The sequence below is a fragment of the Peromyscus leucopus genome, chromosome 1 (genome assembly GCF_004664715.2).
Source record: "Peromyscus leucopus breed LL Stock chromosome 1, UCI_PerLeu_2.1, whole genome shotgun sequence".
NCBI lineage: Eukaryota > Metazoa > Chordata > Mammalia > Rodentia > Cricetidae > Peromyscus > Peromyscus leucopus.
In genome coordinates, this window is record NC_051063.1 from 28,814,742 (window position 1) to 28,836,643 (window position 21,902).

Below are 21,902 nucleotides of genomic sequence, written 5' to 3' on the forward strand. Positions count from 1 at the left end.
CACGTGGCAAAGGTATACATTTGTGGAAATGGATTAATTTAAGTTGTAAGAACAGTTATCAAGAAGCCTGCCACAGCCATACAGTTTGTAAGCAATATAAGTCTCCGTGTTTACTTGGTTGGGTCTGAGCGGCTGTGGGACTGGCGGTGAGAGAGATTTGTCCTGACTGTGGGCAAGGCAGGAAAACTCTAGCTACAGTAGGGTTTGCTATAGATGTCTGGTGAGAAGGCAGTCCCAGGGCAGAGAGGAGGGGGCTCATTTCTACCCCAGGTCTGTCTGAGGGCAGGACGTTCAGACCTGTGAGTTCACCCTTCCCGGGAGGCTGGGGTTGACCACAGGCACTTCTCTTGCCTTCCTTTTGAGGATGCTGGACAGCCTAGGCATTAGCTTGCTAGGAGGAATGAGACCTGTGGAGTTAGGTGGACCTGAGCGACGACACTGGCTACTGCCTCAATATTCTTTTGTGACATGGAGCATGTTCCTTAACCTCTCTGAATTTCTGTTTTCAAACACAACCCACAATTTTGAGTTACTTGTATTGACTAAGGAGCAGTGAAAGTGTTCACAAGGGCCAGCCAAGCCCTTGGCACTTGGAAAGTGGCTGCACTCTTACCATGATGTATGCAGTGCCTTAGAGATGTCTTGGAAATGATCAAGCTGCAAAGGAGAGTCCGTTCCAAAGATGCAGGAGGAGGCAACAATGAAAAAGAATGTTGAAGCTCTTTAGATTTTGGATTTTTTTTTTTACTTTGTTAGAGGCGTTGAACTAAATGTCAGTAGAAAGTCCTTGCCAAGATATAAGATGTTCTTTGGACTCCAGGCCAAGAAGGAATAGAAACCCAAGGAAGAAAGAAAGGCCCAGGTCTTTCTTAAAAGGTTAGAACTGCTCCAGGTTCCATCTTGGTGCCTATGTAGCTAGAGTTTTCCTGCCTTGCCCACAGTCAGGACAAATCTCTGTCACCTGCCAGTCCCACAGCTGCTCAGATCCAACCAAGTAAACACAGAGACTTATATTGCTTACAAACTGTATAGCCATGGCAGGCTTCTTGCTAACTGTTATTATAGCTTAAATTAATCCATTTCCATAAATCTATACCTTGCCACGTGGCTCGTGGCTTGCCGGCATCTTCACATACTGCTTGTCATGGCGGCGGCTGGCAGTGACTCCCTCTGTCTTCCTTTTCCCTCAATTCTCCTGTTAGTCCCACCTATACTTCCTGCCTAGCCTCTGATCAATCAGTGTTTTATTTTTTGACCATTCAGAGCAATTTGACATACAGACCATCCCACAGCATGCCTACATAACTCTCTGAGGAGCTCTGTCCTAATGGCCTGCTCCTTGGAACTACAGTAGAGTCAGATCTCATCCAGCCTGGTCACAAGAGTGGGTCTGTCTGCCAAGGACCTCGGTGCACTTCTACCCAGTGTCAACATGGGGAACAGGTGACAGTTGCCAGCAGCAAATGCTCTTCATTACAGAGAAGATGATGTCTGAGAACCAGCCCTGTCTCTCAGGTTTCATAGCCCAGGATGGGAGCTGTTCCTGTCTTTATATGGGAACAAGTATCTGGTCATAGTTTGGGATAAAGACTTTCTTTATAAACTCATTTATAAAAAGTCATCCACCACAAACTCTTATTAATAGCATATGTGAAATCATGGATTCAGTGTAGTGGTGCATGCTTGTAATCCCAGCTCTGGGGAGGCAGAAACAGGCCAATCTCTGGGGCCTACTGGTCAACCATCCTAGCCTACTTGGTGAGCTCTAGACCAGTGAGGGACCTTGTCTCAAAAAGAAAGCAGATGGCAGCTTGAAGAACAATACCCAAGATTGACCTCTGTCCTTCACATAAACATGCATACATGTGCATGTTCACCTTCACACACATGTGCAGCTCACTCACATACCCCTCACACACATGTACACACCATGTATACACACTTAAAATTAGAGAGGAGCCAAGAACAATTGCAGAGATAACTTGAACCACTTCATCCTGTTGTGGTTTGGTGTCAATAAAGCAGACTATATATGACACTATCCATGAATAAGCCCAGAGTAGCCCATGAAGTCAGTGCTGCTACTCTCCATTCTTTCAGATGAGACCTAAGGAACAGATAGCCTTAGTTGAGAGAGGAGATGCAGTAAATCGACATCTCCTTTATACATTCAAAATGCCTGTCCCATATTACCTAAACAGAGGACTTTAAACATTTCATTTCCCACTAGCATTATTCATCACTATAGATTAAATCAGTCCCTAAATTCTTGTTGAATATCTGGCAGATTGAAGTGTCAGAATGGCTCATAAACTAGCATAAAGAAAAGTAATGGTGACTGTTCCAGTGCCAACTGGTGTACCACACACAACTCAATCTTGACACTGCTTCCAGGAGCTAGTGTCAGACCATAGGTCCCATCAAGGCTGGCCTCTCATTAGATGCCAGCTACACTTCTGGGCTCTCCTCCCATATGCAGCCTGACCATCTAGTCACATATTCAAGCATCTGCAGGAAGCTTCCAGTTCTGATCACTAGAATGACTCATGGAACCCAGCAAATTGCTATACTTAATAGCTTTGTTGTAAAGGATACAAATCAGGGCCAGCCAAATGCAGGCATGAATACAGTGAGACCAGAGTGGACTTTGGTCAGGGATTTCTTGATGCTCTCCTCCAGTGGACTAAGTGCTTTTCATTATGTTGTCACATGAATGTACTTACCAGTCAAGAAGCTCCATGTAGCTCAGTGGCTGATGTTTCTGTTGGAATTGCATTAAGTAGGCATAGGAACTGAATCATTGAGCCCCACTGAACATCATCTTCAGCCCTTTCCAGATATTCTCTGAAAGTCAGGTCAGTTTGACCTCCCCTGACTCAAAGCCCATGTCAAGAAATCTCATGGATTTAGAGGTTATCTCTCAGAAATAAGGAACAAAGCCAATCAGATGCTTTCTTGGGCTAAATACCATATCAGAGTTGATTGTTTAAAATGTGCATCTTAGAGACATGCTGCCAAACCAAACCAAAGAAACACACTCTGCCCCTGATCAACTGAGCACAAAAACCAACCAGTCACTGAGCATGAAAATTAACCAATCCATGAGCACAAAACCAACCAATCCCTGAGCATGAAATCCAGTCAATTTCTGAATTTGCCCACGCTTCAAGATTGAAATCTGACCAATTCCCACCCTGAATATCTTCATCCTGGAAAAACACCACCCCTAAGAAGCCCTATATAAGCTCTGTGCTTGTTCAGTTGGAAGCTGCCTACTTCCACCCTGGCAGATTCTTCCTTCCCGATAAGTCTCTTGAATGAGGTTTAGGTGAGACCTTCTTTCACCTAATGGAGTAGAGCAGAGAAGTAACTTCTCTGGGGAAACCCTCCCCTGCAGGAGCAGAGTTGTTACATTGGGGAAACCATTCCCCTGAGCAGAGCTATAAGCTGCTACACTTACTGTGATTTTGTGATACTCCTTGGCTCGGACAGCCAGGATCCCTTTCCATCTGAGCTGCAGTACTTACAGATAATTCTTTCACAGACTTGCCCAGAATCTTACCTAATACAGATAATCCCTCATACATATACCCAGAGGTTTGTCCCCTATGTAAATCTGAGATACTGACAATATTAACCATCTTAGTAGCTGTCCTTCTTTGGGAGTTTTCTACCATTTCTATGTAATGTAGCCTGCCTTCTACAGCTCAGTGTTATTTTTGTCCTGTTTAAAAAAACAAACAAACAAACAACAACAACAACAAAACTTGGATATACCTAACATTTCCCTCGCACAATGCTCTTGTTCCCAGAGTGAGTTTGTTTCCCTGATCTGGGAGCTATGGACATAGTACTAAGACTCATAGACTCTTACCCTGGCTCCCATGGCAGAGCAATGGACCAAGTTGCCAAACAGTTCCAGGGCCTAGATGGTGGGCCCAGGTCCTCATAGCATGGAGGCTTCTAGTGGGTGCTTTGGGTTTCATCTTCATTTTTCTGGGTGCCAGAAGAAGAGCTCAAGGAAACTGGCTCCCAAAACCAACCCACATGGGCCCTGGGAGGAAAGAGGCTGTCATAAATAACTGCTTATAGAATGCTTCCAGAATTCTTGAACTAAGAGAGTGCTTGAATTCAGAGCTCAAAATTAGATAGTACTCCATTAAGGCTGTTGACAGTCCAGAGAGTCTAAATGGCTTTCACTGTGTGTGCAAGCCCAAATGGTTGATGAATCAAGCAGGCTATAATGAACTTCCCCGAACAGGAACTGCATCTTGGGGCTAGCATTCCTGGTAGGGACATACACATACCCCTATGTGTTAAATAGTGATTGTAAAAACATCTCAGTAACTAAACAACTGGAATGGATGGATGGATGGATGGACAGACAGACAGACAGACGGACGGAAAGAAAAGAAAAGAGAAACTGACACCTTATGGAAAAATATTAAGGACAAAATTGCTGCCGTCACAGCCCTTGCCTGTGGTCCCTGGGGTCCTGCAGGGTCACTGTGCAGCCTTGCCACTCTGAGGCTCGGATTCCTGGGTGGTCCTGTGGTTGAAGGGACATTGGAAGAAGCACCTGCCATAGAAGACAAGCTGTCCCAGCCAGCCTGAAGATCAGGTGTTGGGTTGCCTCCAGGCAGCAGCTGTTACCAGATTGTGGGCTTGTAAAAACTTAATTCAGGTAACGATTTCTTTGTGATTGGCGTGTTTGTATTGTAGCAAGCTTCGGTTCAGCATATTGTTAGAATACATAATGCCGTAATTTAAGATTATTTTATCAGCACTAAAGGGTTTTTGTAATTCATTTAAAAAGTTGTAATGGGCTTGAGCATCTTCAGTATAGTTAATAATACAGCATTTTATAGCTGGCTGTAAAATTTCAGATTACAGTTTTTGCAATTGTGCAATTCTATTTTATAGTTTAATAATTGTTCAAATGAAGGAGAATGTAAAGTTCCTTAAAACCAATTTAATGACTTAGAAAAATAGCTTTTATCAAAATCTATTGCACACCTTTAATGAACCCAGATGTCCCTCTTTCAACAAAGAGACCTATTTTTCTCAACTAGATACCTTCTCAATTAAGCACATATAGTGCAGATAACTCTGAGTTACAATTTTTCTCTTTTTTCTCCTCTTTTATCCTTAATCTCCTGCAAATAGAATAAACTTATTTGTTGAGCAAGCACAGGGAGAGAAGAACCAGCCAGGCCAAAGAGCCTCGGCTGAGCAGTCAATAAATTGCTTCTCTCTTTAGAAGTGTTTTCCTTTTCACAGACCTCCCCTGGATCGCAGTCTCAACTCCAGTTCCCGAGCTAATAGAGTCTCTTATTAACACTTCCAAATAGCTTGTTCTTCACTGTTCTGTGAAGTGAGCAGCAAAATGTGGGAGCCTTACATTATAATAATTTAATTATATGCTATCATGAGTCATGAAAATGTTAGCATATAGCATTCAGGAGAAGGCACCATCTCATTTTGTCATTGAAACTGTAGTTCATGTATTTTTTTAATTTGCCATGAGGGACATTAAGTAACTCCAGGTCAGGTCCACACACAGGGTCTTGTGGGAAACACCATGCAGGGATTCAGTAGCAGGTCCCATGAGTACTGTGTGGCTCTTGAGCTGACTGCCTCTGGTTCAGGACTCATGTCTATGTTTCATAGAAATAGTACTTGCCAGAACGTATTCCCTGTGGCAGGGCTCTTTCCTCTCTGGGGTACAGTCCAGGGGCCTGGGGTATTAGTTCATTACCACTTGGTTTTACAATAGCTGTGCTTACTGATCCTGTGGTCTGCAGAGGGTGCAGCCAACACTTGCATTCATTTTCCTGCAGAACGAAATGCATTCTTAAGTCTCATGTATGTGGGCATTTTTGCCTGCACGTCTGCTGTGCACCACGTGCTTGCCATGCCTATAGAGATTCGCTCTCCTGGCAGTGGAGTTTACAGATGGTCGTGAGCAACACATAGGTGCTAGGAGTCCAGTTCCGATCCCCTGGAAGAGCAATAAGCACTCTTATAACCACAGAGCAGCCTCTCCAGTCCCTTAAACCCATTTTAAGCTAATTTCTCTTAAGCAACAAAATACCGCAGTGAGTGTTCTGAGGATTGGCAAGGGGTCATGCAGACAACAGGGAGATGGTTAGTTCTCCAAGGTGCTTTTGTAAGATAAAGAGGTGATTGTGTGTTGGAGTTAGCCTCGGAGAAGACGATACTGAAGGGGGCTGTGCCTTGTGTTACCATGAAATTCAGAGTGCCCCACAGACTAAGATGAAGGATCTTTTGATCTCCTTGATCCTCGGATTTGCCGTCTCTCCTGTGGACTTGGAGAGTCCCACTGCCTAGGAGGGTTGGGATAATTAAACAGATCAAAACCCTGTAGCTCCTGTGAGTTTTCTATCACTGTTTCATATTCCCGAGTGGCCCATTGTTGACCATGAGATAGGAGGAGCCTTGCAGATGGGGCACCAAGATTAATCTGGTAAGTGAACGTGGCCTTTACAAAGCAGTCTGTGCCCTGTAGATGTGGGCTTGGGTTGAACCACCTGTTTATTATGTCCACCTGTTTACTGAATCTTCTCCTTAGCATTGTTTAAAACCACTTTACCTCAAAAACTGAGATGGGATGCAACAACTAGCCCCCACGTTGCTACATTCAGCAAAGAGCCATTAGTCTACCTGGAGCCTGTGGTCCAAAGGGCAGTGTGGCCAAGCCATCAGAAGGGCAGTAATTCAGCCTCAGACAATTGCTTAACCCAATTGCTGGGTAATAAACATACTTAATAAAAAGGAATAGGATGTCTGCCCTATCTTGGCTATAAATATGCTCTCTTGTTCTGGGTAACCTACGAGAATACCTCTGAGCACACTTAGATCACATACTATAAATAAATCCAATTTCTTGTATTCCCTACTGACCTTTTATCCTTAGCACTTCTAACCAACCGCGCCTCCCTGAATAATAGGCTTCACAGCGCTTGAACCGTGGGACTCACTGTGGAGGATTCCGCTGTGAAGCTCTGCCTTCCCTCTCCATTGCCTCTCTTATTTCAGGTCCTAGAGGAGCCATATTATGGAAGGGCAATAGCTAGAGGGGAAGCTAGGAAGTTGGGCACTGGACAGATGTTGAGGGAGTTTTTCCCCAAAATGGCTGTTCTTCTGCCTGCCAGTCAGTTGCAGGGACCTCAGGGGTGATGCAAGGCAGTTACCTCGTAGGCCCTTAACAGAACAGAAGTCACCACCCAGTCTGCCCTCACTCACCTCTGGCTGCTCGGAGCAGCCAGGATTACAAGCGTTGTTCCTGGTTTGTAATTCAGGATTGAGAGGTCCCTTTAGGCTTTGTCCCTGCCCAAGTTAGCTCTGTCCATGTTGACTGTGGGACCCAATCATTGTTACACCTATACTGATTGTTCTCATCTGTCAGCAGGAAAATTTCTAAGGTTTGTGTCATGGAAAGCTTATGGGAACTAATGGGCAGAGGTCTGAGCTGGAGCTAATATCCAAGGATGTTGAGAAATTGGATTCAGATTTCTATATGGCCACTCTAGGCTGTAGAAAACAGCAACTCAGAACCTCTCTGAATCCATGTCCAGTGTGTACAAAGGAGGGGTGCCTACCATGACAGACACGTGGTAAAATGCAGGTGGAGCGAACTCTCAGTGGAGGCTTTAGCAATAGAACAGTTGCATTCATCATCTTTTTTTAGGCTACTTGGTCTTCTTGTGTATTTTCTAGAATATTTTTCTCTGCTAAATACACAATTTTAAAAAATTAAGCTTTGATTTGCCTTATCTATCTTTTATTTGTCAGCACTTTTATTTGAAGCATCACTGTCTTCTCAACAGAGTGAAGAGAAGTGTCTGCCTGCTCAGTCTTGAGACAGTAGATTTTTTTTTTAATTAAAAAAATGTTTTTATATCAAATCCTAGTTACCACCATAAGTCATAAGACCATTATGGGTCTCCACTCAGCTGCACATAAATGCACTGGAGAATGAGAGGCGTAATAAATGTTATCTGATGTGATGAGGATGGTGTCTGAGGAGATGGGCTGCATGCACTTCTCACTGAGGACAGCTATGATCTTTGCCATCGCTCTTAGGGATTTGCATTTCCAACTGCGTATGTTTAGGAAATAGATGTTTTGTTGTAGATCTGTCCCTCTTCTTTGCCGTCTACCACAGAACACCCTCCCTCCCTGCGACAGACACCCTGAACCAAAACGTCTTTCACACATTGTTTAGCATCATTGTTAATTGGGCATAATTTTCTAAACTACCGCTCATAATTGCTTGCTTGTCTGAATATTTTACTAATCAAGCAAGCTAACCATGAATGAAAACACACAGTTCTGTAGTGCATTTTGCAACCTATGTTTGCCCCAACATGGGGAAAAGCAAAACAGACGTAAGATGATTGTGTGGAATTATAAAGCTCAGCTACAGTATCCAAGTGAGCTTCAAGCCACAGTCTACACACTGCTTCTCTCCATCCTGCCATTAGTGTTGAATTACAAGGGTAGGTTTTGAGCATCCTTTTATGTGCAGGAGATGAGGGAGAGGCCCCAGGGATGCCTTGGCTAATGGGGAGTGTTGACATGTCTTCCTGGATATATGTCTGTTTCAAATCTCTTTTGTGGCATCCATTTTTAAAATCTTAAGGATGATCATGAACCACTTGTCTTTCGTATGATGTTCATGGAAGCTAAACCAGCCCCAGAGTTTGCGTTTTCTGTTATTCTGATATCCTGTCTCAGTCCAAGACCCGCTGGAGACCAAAGCCAGGATAAGGCAGTGTCAGTTGAACTTCCAGAGAGCTTCGTAGGGAGCTCGAGAGAGACGGCTTAGTGGGCAATGTACTTGATACCCAGCATGAGGGCCAGTGGCCAGTCCCTAGCAGTAGGGGCTAGAGGGTGGGGAGGTAAAGACTGGTTCATCTCTAGAGCTCTCTGGCCAGCCAGTCTAGCTAAACTGATGATTTCCAGGAGATTCTGTTGTAATAAATAAATAAATAAATAAATAAATAAATAAATAAATAAATAAATAAATAAATAAGAAAGGGACTAACCTGTTGTCTGCCGCTTGTATACACATAGTACACACATGCATCTCCTAACCTGTGTTCTTTTCCCATACTTTACCAATTAAACAGGACTAGGACCAACTTCTAAACTATGGTAGAAGTTGTCTTAACTGACATTGACTTAACCCTCTCAGAAGCCAACCTGTCCTTTCATAAACATGACCACGTGTGAGGTTCACTGAATGTTCCAAACTTGTTCCCCAGATCTGCACCCCCAACACCCTCGCCCTTTGCCCTCCCAGGCTCCAAAGCTGAGTGTGCCCTCCCAGGCTCCAGAGCTGAGTGTGTGCCCTCCCAGGCTCCAAAACTGAGTGCGCGCCCTCCCAGGCTCCAGAGCTGAGTGTGTGCCCTCCAGGCTCCAAAACTGAGTGTGTGCCCTCCAGGCTCCAAAACTGAGTGCGCGCCCTCCCAGGCTTCAGAGCTGAGTGTGTGCCCTCCCAGGCTCCAAAGCTGAGTGTGCCCTCCCAGGCTCAAGAGCTGAGTGTGTGCCCTCCCAGGCTCAAGAGCTGAGTGTGTGCCCTCCAGGCTCCAAAACTGAGTGCGCGCCCTCCCAGGCTTCAGAGCTGAGTACGCCTGCTGCAAGTTCTTTCTGAGGATGCTGCTACGTAACTTATTTCAATAACGTAGATGAACAGCAGCATAGAAAGGAGTAATTGATTTAAGGAAAAAGTGAGTGGAATATATGAGAAAAAGCAGATTTCTTTTAAAAAAAAAAAAGCCTCCTATGGATTAACGAGGAGCAAGATCATTATAAAAGTCTGCCCCCAAAATGATAAAAATTGTAAAAAGGAGATGGTTTTATAGTTCCTCTGTGGGTGTCAAACAAATGCTAACCCCATTTTAAAGCAGCTGAAAATGGAGGCTAGGGATGTGGCTTGGTTGGCAGTGTTGGTAGAGCTTGCCTAGCATGTGTGAAGCCCTGGGCACTTCCACTGCTGTGTGAGCCAGGCCTGGTGTCTCACACCAATAATCCCAGTGCCTGAGAGGTCGGAGCAGGAGGATCAGAAATTCAAAATCATCCTCAACTACAAAGCAAGTTTGAAACCAGCTTGGGCTACTTGAGATCCTGACTCTTAAGAATGAATGAATGGATAAAAAGGAAAAAGAAAACTAAACAGTGGGTATTCTGTAGCTTTTTCGTTCATAAATGTAGCTTATATTAAACAAAAGCCAGAGAATTCTGTTCAGTGGACTTGTATTTTAAAAGAGAAAGAAAGTACCCTTGTTCAATATTCAAAATCATGTGTGCTTGCATGACCACATGTATGCATGTGTGACCACATGTTGCATGCGTGACCACATGTGTGCATGCGTGACCACGCATCCACAGGCGCACACAGACAGGCACAGAGGCCAGATCAAAGATGGTAGATTCCCTAGAGTTGGGAGTTATAGGCAGTTGTAAGCCATCCAGTGTGGGTTCTGGGATCAGAACTCAGATCCTGTGCAAGAGCAGTACATTCTCTTAATTGCTGAGATGGCCCTGTTAGGCCCCACCTCTTCTGTTTTAAAAAGTTGGATACACCTGTCATGTGTGAGTTTTCCATTGTTCTTTTCTCTGGCCAAGGAAAGAGTTTCTGTTGTAGCGGAGCATGAACACAGATCAACTCTGACTACAGGCTGGTGTCAGAATCTGAGGCCTTCTGGAGTCTCGGGCTTGTTTCCACATCACCTTTGAGGCTTCGATGCCTCCCCACAGTCTGACTTCCTTTTAGTTCACTGGGATGCATTATTGGGAACCTTATCTAAACACAGTCTAGCTGGGGTCCCAATCCGGTCTGCTCCAGGTAGGAAAGTCACCTCCGTTGACTTTGCTCACCCAACCTTATGACCAGGCTTGGCTCGCCCAGCTGACAAAGCCTGCTACCCTGGGTCTTGAGGAGCCTGCTGGGTCTTTGGGAACTGGTGCTGAGTGAGGACCCTTTGCCAGGCCTTGGAAGCACTTCTCACAGTGAGAGCCTTTGAGGCTCAGACAACACTGGGACAGTGTGTTCTGGACCCGGAGGGGATCAGGGTGAACTATGCAGTCTCCATGGTGGGAACACTAAGCAGGACCGTAGTTAACCCTTTCAGAGGAGGCTCTCAGTTCACCTAGGCTCTCCTTTCAGTCCTTTCCTTCCCCCTAGCAGAACTCAGCTCGAAGGAAGTGGGTTCCTTCCTGCTAAGCACAGGCTCCAAAAGACAAATGGCCAGGCCCAGAGGCTCTAAGCCAGCCTTATTTATGTGTTCACTTGTTTCCTGAAGCCAACTTTACTGCGAATTATTCAGGCCAGTGGCTGCAAGCAGTTGTTACCAAGTTTGTAGGGAAGGTAAAGTTTCAAAATAGACAGTGGAGAGATGTTAGAAAGGCTGGCCAACTGCTTGTGACCAAACTGATAATAAAAACCACTCCCAAAAGTCATGGGCAAAAATCCGAAAAGCCGAAGCGTCAGAAGGCTGCAGAGTGTGAAAGGCTTGAGAACACTGCAGCTCGAGGTGTAGCCGAGAGTCACCCGAAGGCTTCTCCTTCTGTCTTCCTTGTACGTGCAGACGTTAATTTGGGCAGATGCGGATCAAATACACTGTAGACTCGTTATGTAACAAATGCTAACCGTAAATGCACATCGTCCGGTGAGTCTGTGTGATTCAAGTACCGTGTGAGAAATAGGGCCTGTGTGGCAAGTTACCCTGCCCAGTTTCCCCTGTTAGGTACACACCCTTCTCCCTGCTTGATCTCACAAGAGAATATCAGATACGCGTTTTCAAGTCCTGGACTTTCACCTCTGAACTATTTCAGAAAGATCTCATGCAATAGCTTTCCCCAGCCAGAGTCCAATTTACGCTGTGGAAAAGGCTCCTATGCTAATGAGCTTGTATTGACAAGTGTGATAGATGTAGCAAGGTACTTAGTGAGAGCAAAGTTGATTGTGTTCTACAGCCTGTGTATTTCTCTGTTTATTGCTTGTATTCTGTCATTAAGCGAACAGGTTCCTAATATAGCAAATCTCTCTAATCAGTAAAGCAAGAGAGAAAAGAACCAGAGCACATTAATTATGACTGTTTGGCTGTGGCCTGGACAGTCTGCTGCTATCGGATTGGGCAGCTTCTTCTGGTTTTATTTCCTGGAGTTAGAGCAGAGAGGGAATGAATGGCTTTTCTCCTGCATGGAGGAGAACAGAGACATGTTCCATGCCCTGCTGGCTGACAGCTGCCTAAAAACCCGAGATAAAACACTGGCTTCTCCACAGAAATGGAGTCCTGGGGCAGCAAAGACCAAGCTCTGCCAGGGTGCGCTTTTAAGTCTGCAATTCCATAAGCAGACCTGGCATGCTGCTCACACCCCTGTGCTGCCCCAAAGCCCTGCAGAGCCGACTCTGGGCAGCAGCAGGTGGGGACTCCAGAGCCAGCTGTAAATTATGTGTACACCTGTGTGTTCTGTACTAGAGTGCTGTTGGTACCAAGGCTGGCTTTCCCAATGCTGATGCCTGGGGTAAAAGGCAAGAGAGGCCACTCTGACTCCAGGTACCAGAGGTTAACAGCATCTCGTGCATTTATTAACCCTCTGGTGCCAGGGACTGGTGAGGTCTGGCCTCCCAATCACAGAGCCCTGGAAATTCTATTATGTGACATGCCTGGACTTGTTGATTACCACCAGGGACAATTTTATAGCAGCTGCTGGAGGGACAAAGCTTACAGAGGCTCTAAAGGGCACGTTTCTGTGATTTTCTAGAGTGTATGCAAGGCTTTCGCAGCATGCTCTTGCCCTTTTTAATCCTTGAGATGAAAACCTCAAGGCACTGTGTCTTGGTGGTGACATTTCACACAAAGCAGAGTCAGGAGGCTTGGCTCAGACCACGGGACCAGAAATTAACTGATAGGAAACACTTTCAGAAAAGACATTAAATAACTCCTTTTCAACCTACTGTAAAAATTGTTCAAATTAACTGTGAGAAAAACAGAGTAGACTTCTCCTTTTCTTTTTCCTTTTTGTTTTGAAAGACATACCCTACTTTAAAGTCAGTGAATGCTAGGGTCAGTGTCCACATGGGTGTAGGAGCTCTAGGTCAGGTGTCTGTATGTCCTATCATTATCAGGTTCCAGAGGGGGGGGGCCTCACACCGCGTGCCAGCATAACTTCATGGACCCCTTGGCTTTACCAGTGTATACTTTGATGATGATAGCTGGTTTTCTGCTTTACTTTACTCTAAACAGAGTCTCAGAAGTTATGTGTTTATGTTTTGGTTGGGGGGGGGCTGTCTTTTAATTTCCATGATTCCACCTCAGTTTTCAGCAAGCAAAACAAGACTTGAAAGTATAAAAGCACTTAGCAAGTATTCAACAGTAGTTGAAGGTAGGCGGCTGCCCTGTAATTTTATGTTTGAATTTATCACAACTGACTAGCAAGACTGATTGTTCAATGATGTTTTAAAAAGTGTTCAGGATGAAAGTCTTTGAAACGTAGAAATAGCCAGTTTCTTGGCTTACACAGTGGACTTTAAGACACAGATGTTCTTAAAAAGACTCCAAAAGGAGCCATCTTAGAAATAAGACCAAAATGCTTTCACCCTAAAATTAAGGCCTAAGATTTCTCCTTTTGGGAATAGGCCATTAGTTACTGAAACCAGTCAGTTCAGATTCCAGAAACCAGGAAGTGTAAAAGTACAGAGTCACAAGATAGTCACAAGGTAATGCCTGCCAGACTATGGAATGTCCTCTCCCTGGTTTCCAGGGTAACTGACCACAGAAATGTCCCCACCTGAGGGCAGCCAATGAGAAATGGTGGCGGGCAACCACTCCCTTAGAAGTAATTTCTAGAAGTCCCTAGAAGCGAGCCAATCAGAATTGTATCCATACTAGCACCCCTAAATGATGTAACCTTGTGACTTTTCCCTTTAAAAGCTGAGCTTGCAGACAGGTAGGTGCTTCCTCCAGACTCCACTGTGTTGGATGTATTGGACGAAGTCCCTGCCTAGGCTTGTATTGCTTTTGGATATCCAGAATTAAACCCTGCTTTTGCATTCCGGCATGCTCGTCTTTGGTGGTCTCTCTGGGGGGTCACGATCTGGGCACAACAGGCTGCAGTGGTATGTTTCAGTGGTCATTGGGATTCGTGCTGTGTACAAGACTCCTGAGCATTCAGCCAGCCACTGTGCCCATCTGTGAGCTCAGTTCTGCCCCTGCCTGCTGATCACATGGGGTATAGGACCTAGGCAAAGCTTGGTCTGTAGTTAATTCCAGGGTAGGCGTGGACCCTTTGTCCTGCATCCCATCAGGTAAGGGATTAAAGGCATCTCATATCTGTGTGCAGTTCTTTGATTTTATGCTTCAGTTATCACTGCCTTCACCTTCTCATTAGGGGTACGTACCTCACAGTGTCCCCTGCTACGTTCAGGTAGATGCTACAAGACTGCTGTGTTTACCCTGCTCTGCAGTCATGGTGACATCTCCAGTACCAGATGACTCCGCGGGAAGCTTGCTAAGTGCTTTCTGGGAGCTGAGTTTAGAGACCTGCCTTGGCCTGTGGACAGCCAGACCTCGGAGAGGCAGCCAAGGCTGAGAAGGAAACCATTAGGTTGGGCAGCACATTCTCACTCGGAGTCAGCATTCTGTGTAGTTATGCCCATGAAGATGGTCCTCCAGCTACAAGTTAACTGTTAGAAGGCCACAGGATGCTGCTTTGGGGAACAGCAGCCCCCAGATGATACAGACTGGGTGCCGTTCTGAATGCATTTTCCTGTGCCTCTAAGCAATCACCATGGCCACTGTGAGTAAAGGCATGGCTGGCAGCCTAGATGTGGGCTTGTTGACCTGTTGGAGAGCGTAGAAGTCTAACCGTGTGCAAAAGCCATTAGAATACTTGGCAAGACAGCAACCTTCTCTGTTTAGCTACTGGAAGTCCTATCATAATCATTTCATCATGGGAACATTGTCCTAAGGTTGTCCCAGGTTCCGAAATGGCAGGCTCATGGGTGTTAGTCAGGTGATGGGAAGAGCCACCCAGCTACAAACTCTCAGAGGCCACTACGGTCCACTCAAGTGCTGCTTTGCTGTAACCACACTACAGAAATAGTTTGAGGCCACATTGTATCACAGTCTAGAGGTCTTACTGTTTCCCCAAACCAGCCAGTGAATGGGTTAGTTATGTAGAGTCCCTCAGTGGGGATCTTTGTCTTTTGTATCTTACGGCCTAGTAAAGAAAAGGTGGAATGGGATGTTTTAGGGCAATTTGGGTGTCTGGGCACAATTCTAGACCTGAGTTCTACACATTATTCTCTGTAGGTAGCAGAACGGTGGCTCAGACTTGCTATTATTATAGATTAAAAGTAGGCTTTTGAGTAAGTTCAATTCTGCTTCCAATTTCCCCTCTGATCTTCTTACACATAACATTTAGTGACCTTTGAACAGCCTGGGGATGCTTCACAGTGTCTTGTTCTTGAAGCCTGCTTAAAGGTTTCTATTTCATATTCACGGCTGGCATATGCAAATATAGGTAAAGATTATGATGCCTTCCCAGTAGCATTATGGTCAACAAATTACTCCTTGGGCAAGCATGCTGTCGTTTTAGCCTGAGTGTCTTCAGTGAGTCGCAGAGGCTCACGGCACACAGGCGGCCTTCTAGCAGCATGCCCTCCGAGCTGGTGCTTGGCTCAGGGATTCCTTGATTCAAAGGTGATGACTGTTTATCAGGGTTTGCCTTCTTGACTGACAAACTCTTTGTTGGTGTCAGAGGGCTGCTGTTGTTGGGGCTGAGGGTGGGCACCTTGGGAAGAGTTCCTTGTGTGGATTTGGGGAAGGCAGAGACTCAGGCAAGTCTGTGATCCAGAAAGAGCATATGTTCATGTTCATATGCCTGGCTCTGTAGGCATACTGCTGTGTGATGACTTATTTAACTTCTCTGGGTTTAAATTGTTCATGTTTATAAAGTGAGTGTGGCACTGAGTGGGGGGTTCCAAGGTCTGTTCCTTGCAGTTGTCTGAGTGATGGAACACTGCTTCTACTGAACCCTCAAGCATAAGCCCAATGGGGGAGTCGGTCCGGTTAAGGGGGAAAGAGAGTTTAAGACCTTCTCTGCTCAGCCCGCTAGCAACTACCTTGGAGACAGTTTTTGAATTTCTGTATTGGGGTCTGTCTTGGTTACTGTTCTATTACTGTAAAGAAACAGCATGACCAAAGCGACTTATGAAAGGAGGCGTTTAATTGGGAGTTTGCTTATAATTTCAGAATGTTAGTCCATGGTCATCGTAGCAGGGAGCATGGCAGCCCGCAGGCAGACAGGTACAACACTGAAGTAGTAGCTAAAAGCTTTACATCCTGATCCTCAGACAGGAAGGAGAGCTTGCGAAACCTCAAAGCCCGCCCCCACTGACACACTTCCCCATCTTTCCTAAACAGTTCCCCAACAGGGAACCAAACCCATGAGCCTGTGGGGACCATTCTCATTCAGATCACCTCGGGGTCTCTAGTGCTGTGTGGTGCCTATGGGGCATCCATCTGAGAGTCCCTCCCTGCAGGGGTTGTAACCCCAGTCTTGGAAATTTTTGCCAGGAAACAGAGCCCCAGAGCTCAGGAACTGGACCCTTTCAGCTCCCTCCCCGTGCAGCATTGGAAACATCAAGAGCTTCTTATCACTCGTTAACTGGGGTGGCAAGTTGGAAAATGAGCAAAGCAATACGCTGCCAGGAGACTCTGTATTACTAACACATGGGCATGTCTGTTACGATATTGTAAAGTAAAAGCACCCAGAAAGATCAATGAGTCACCACGTCAAAATTCTCTCCTCTGTGCCTGGTCCTGCCTGTGCTGTCCCTGAAACAGACACTCGTGACAGGTAGCTACTGAACTCTGAAATAGGATAGCCTTGAACAGAGACATATGGGGTCAGACACTGGACTTTGAAAACCTAGCAAGAAAGAATGCCAAATATCTCATTAATTTTTTACATTGATTCCATGTTCAAATGATAATACAGTTGGTTAAATAAAATATATAATTAAAATTAACCTCACCTGCTACCTCTTTATTAGGCAGCCACTTGAATGTTTTAAATTATAGATGGGGCTCACAGTTGTGGCTCCTATATTTATCATCTGGCCCTGCCCTAGACTGTTGATTAATGGAATCATAATTAATTACTCTTCCCTATTATGTCTGAGAGCTTTTCCCCGCTTTGTCTCTTTGTAGGCACAGAAGCTGAAATCCAATGTGTCGGGCAGTCCACATCTCTGTCTTTCTGATGTAAGTGACATTTCTTTTGTGTTTCGTTGCCTTTTTAGGGACATAGACTTTTGCAGTGGGTATATCATACATAATATTTGAAGGCTAATAAAGTCTTGGGTTCAGAAAAGATCTCATCAGCCTCTGTATTGACTTGCCTTTGGAGCAAGGTGCAGAATTAAGATTCAGTGCAAAGTAATAACTGAATGTACAACTTGTGATCTTGACCAGGAAGCCAGCCTCAGCACTGAGTCCATTGTTCCGTTCTGGGAGACACTGAGGTCAGTTGCCTGAAATCATCTGCCTGCTGGCTCAAGGATCCTGACCTGCAGCTCCTCTGACCTCTCAACAGCCCACTGAGAGGTGGAGCTAGCTAGCCCCAGACCCTCTACATTTGACCAAGAGGAGATAGCTAGGTGTAGTGTGTGTCATCCTCCTCTGCCATGAGGGGATGTCGCATTCCGGCACTGAGCAGCTGTGATGGTGCAGTGGAGGTGTGTGCCGTAGGAAAGGACAGCTGTGCTGGCCAGAAAGTACAGTGTGGGTTCTGGCTTGGGCTTCTCCACTGAGGAGTTAGACAAGATTGGCCCTGTGGGACTACTATCTGTCCCTGCCATTGATTATGATCTGTCTGTCTCTTCATGAGCTGCAAGATCTCAGATCGTTCTTCCTACCTTCCTTGCCTGGTGGAGAGAGTCAGCAAGAAGCCCCCTCCCCAGTGAAGAGGCCGTAGCTGTTAGGTGGTCTAGAAAGAGAGACAAAGGCAGCAATCCCCAGGCTTACACATTTCCCATCAAAAGGGATGTGTGAAGGAGCATGCAGCAAGCATTGGCCAGCAGTTGATCCAAAGAATCCACATCTTACCTAAGTTCATGGTCCCATTTCATAAAACTAAAAGTTAGCCATTTGAATCTCAGTGGTTAAATCTCAGGTCAGCTTCTTGTGAGAGTAGTCTGCCATTAGGGAGAGGGGAAATGGGGTAGAGAGCATGGGTAAAATATAGCATGATAGAGTGTGTACGTGTTGTGGAAGATAATGAAAACATTCTTTCTTACAGCATGATTACGAAAAGGATGGTCTCGCTGGTGCCTCCAGCCACATAACCACAAAATCGATGGCTGCTCCTCCCAGTTGTGGTCTGAGCTCACTGCCGGTGCTGGTGGTTACCACTCTGGCCACCCTATTATCTGTATCCTTGGCAGAAACATCGTAGCTGCATTCAGAAAATACGGAAAGACAAGAGAGAGAAACAAACAACCAAGTAACCTGTTTTCTGTCCTCTTGTATATCTGAAAATCCAGTTTTAAAAGCTCGGTTGAGAAACAGTTTCATCCAACTGGAACTCCTTTGTTGTTTTTAAGGAAGCTTCTTGTGACCCTGGAGGGCTTCTGTGGAAGAACCGACACAGGGCTAATTCCAAACTCAGAAGGCTCTGTGTCATGGTGTGGGTTAAGGGGACCATTTGTAAACTGACTGTAAAGCAAGCTGAGGCTATGGTTTTGATGGTGGTGGTGGTGGTGGTGGTGGTGATGATGATGACCAATGATGATGATGATTTTAACAGCTTAAACTGCTCTCTTTACTGGCTAGAGCAGGAGATGCTATTGGTAAAGATTATTCCATATTTTGTTGAATGGCTTTGAATTCTAATGGCATGGCTGCAGCCTTAGTGTAGACGGCAAATGAAGGTCAGCCCCGTGAGTGGACTTTTTGGACTCCATCTTGTACTAATGTTCACCTTTCTATGTCCGTTCTTCACAGAGTGTTTGTGTACTGCCGACAATTCTGTGACCCTCAACAAAACCAAAAGCCCTGGTCACATCTAAATGCAGAGCCTGTCATCCAGTCCAGTAGAGGAGAGTGGCTGTGGCCCTCACACAGCACCTGACTTGTTGACTGATGCTCTGCTGAGCCTTTCCTGAGTGAGGAGCCCTTAAATATAGCTGAAGTGCAACTCTTAATGCTTTTTACACTTGCAAGGTCACATGTAGAAAAGTGTTCCTTTACTATTCAATGATTCCAGCTGTTGGCTTTCTACATTTTGAAAGTAATGATACTGTCCTCATTTTTTACTGATGGTTTAATACAGATACATGCGGTGTGTTTTCCTCTCATAATTAGTAGTAGCTCCAATATTGACTTTGTTGATATGGCTCTCAAAAGCAGACCCTAAGGAGCTCCCATGCTTTAGCAGAAAGCTGCATCCCATTACCGTGGGCAGGCAGGAGAAAACTGAGCAGCCAGCCCATGTCTTTCTCTGTCTTGAAAACAAGGCTGCATACATGTGAGGAACAGGTCAGTTCTTGTAAGGGATGCCACAGTTGGATGGCATGACTGGCATTGACGCAGCTCCACTACCTTGGTGTTCATGGTATCTGACAAAGACAGCTTTGATTGGGACTGGGCACAAGGGATGGGATGGGGTGTGCTGCCCTCTCTTTCAAAGTCATCCCTGCCAGTGTACCCAGGAATGTCTTTGCTCCTGACTGCAGAGTCATGGCCCCCATTCAGAGCAGTTTGGTCTCAGGGTCATCAAGCATCTCTGTATATGACTCTATGGCCTTCATCACGGACTGTGTCCCTGCAAAGAGGAATGGTGGTGTATGGATCTTGAGGGCCAACATGGAGTCAGGAAAGGTGAGTTGGTTGGCAAAGATACACAGAACAGGATGGGATTCTCCTGATGAGACATCTGGCTTACATAGCCACACACCTTCTCCTGGAGTCCTCTTCCTCACCTGAGCAGACCCTTAGGTGTGTATCTAAAGTCTGCTTTAGACAGTCAGGTTCAGAACCTGCAGATGATTGCATATTGGCAACTATGTTTGCCCAAAAGTGAATAAAGGAAGGAAAGTCTCCCCTCCATGGAGCCCTGAAAGTATGATCTTGCTTCCCACCCTCAGAAAGATGGAGGAGGGAGCCCTGATGCACATAATCTACTGGTACCTGACCCCTGCTCTCTGAGGTTTGCTTTGGATGAACAGCAGTTCACCCGAGAAAGGGAAGAAATCTATGAAAGCCGAGAGATAGACCTGGTTTTTAGCTCTTTTGGTGTTTGAAGTACATTTATATCCAAATGCTAATGAATACCAATGTAAAATACTCAGTAGCAACATTTTTTTCATGTCAAAATGTTTCAAGGGGAATGCATCCAACATCTAAGTGTACCTGATCAGTGGGAAGTTCCATGAAGACTCATACACACAGTGAATAAATACCTTGAATGTGTCAAAACATTTAGAATGCCAGTCATGTATGGGAGCATATCTCTTACGGAGCATATTGTGTTTTAATTAAGGTATCTCCATGTATCTACACTGGAATAATTGCACATGGGTCTGATTGGATGTGATCCACCTTAGGAAACTATTGATTACCCCTGCAGTACACCGCAGTTCTAATTAGCTTTAGAGGACCATAGAGGAAACCAGAGCCCTGTACTAACCGGGCAGCCTTCAGCCAAGAACTCAATAGATATGCAACATGGAAATTAAACGTTGAAAAGCTCTGTCACCAACAAAATCTCATTTTCTTTTGGAAATAAAAGCATATTAGAGTTAGCAGATCCTTAATTTGAAAACACATTGCTGATAAGATAAACAGTGGGCAGGGCCTCATTTAGGGACTGCTCAGTAGGGAGACAGTCAGAAAACCAGACCGAGTAAGTGTTCCTGTCATTCGTGATCTCAACTTGACTTGTGAGCTTGACAAAGTGATTTGTCTGGAGCCTGGAGCAGGAAACGTGGCAGTCTGCTCACCTGACTTCCTCCTGGAGCGCTGACGAGCAGCAGGCGGCTTTCTGGCCCCTGCTCTCCCTTTGCGCAGACCCAGGTTTGGTCCGCTAGAGTTGGATTCCTTGCAGAAAGTCCCGCGTGGAAGTTAATTTTGCCATCATAACGGACAGGTGTGTTCACACACTGATTCAGACTCTAGCCCTGCCCTGCTTCAGAAAGAGACAGAAGGCAACAGAACCACGTGGAGCAGAAGCACATTGTTCAGTTTGACCTTGGACATCCTTGAACAGATCGTGGTTCAAGTCTTTAGGAGAGCACAGGAGGGGGGATGTGCACAGCAGGGAGAGGATTCGGCATGGAGTGCTGCCTGTTTATTCTTCCACGTCTGTTTTGTTTTGTTTTGTTTTGTTTTTCAAATCTCTGATAGAAAAAAAGTAGGTGTTGAAAATTGCATAGGTTATTTTTCATCAAGTAAAACAAATTGTATCTAGATGTGATTGGAGGGTGGTTTCCATTTTGTTTTTAAGACAATTTCATATATTGTGGTTAAACAGAAATATCTTAGAAGTTATAGCTTCAAGTTCATCCCAGTACAGCACAGGGACTCTCCAGAGTCCTGGAGTTCAACATTTGGGTTGGTAAGGGTTGTCTCTCTCTCTTGCCTGTGCCCTGTGCTCCACGGATGCAGATGGGTTGTTCCCAGCTACACTGTATTTCCCATGAGCCTCCTTGTCTGTAAGTCAGACACTCCCAAACACCCCATCTGCTGAGTCAGAGAAACGAGAGAGGGAGGAAGTGTGTTTGAATCAGCGTATAGTTAGGGAAAGAGATGTAAAAGCAGTGGGGGTTTATAAAATTAGCAATCATTTTCTTAGATTCCAACAGGAAT

The 21,902-nt window shown here is 45.3% G+C and overlaps 1 protein-coding gene across 4 annotated transcripts in view; it reads left to right on the forward strand.

The window, feature by feature from the left end:
- The window catches only part of Gfra1 (GDNF family receptor alpha 1), a 218,823-nt gene extending 199,331 nt beyond the window's left edge, over positions 1–19,492 (forward strand). For all 4 annotated transcript variants that reach the window (XM_028880981.2, XM_028880979.2, XM_028880983.2 and 1 more), the window contains 2 exons: positions 17,247–17,300; positions 18,337–19,492. In XM_028880981.2, coding sequence (XP_028736814.1) covers positions 17,247–17,300; positions 18,337–18,492 — 210 coding nt within the window. In that variant the 3' untranslated portion in view covers positions 18,493–19,492. The remainder of the gene's footprint in view (positions 1–17,246; positions 17,301–18,336) is intronic.
- Positions 19,493–21,902: the final 2,410 nt, after the last annotated feature.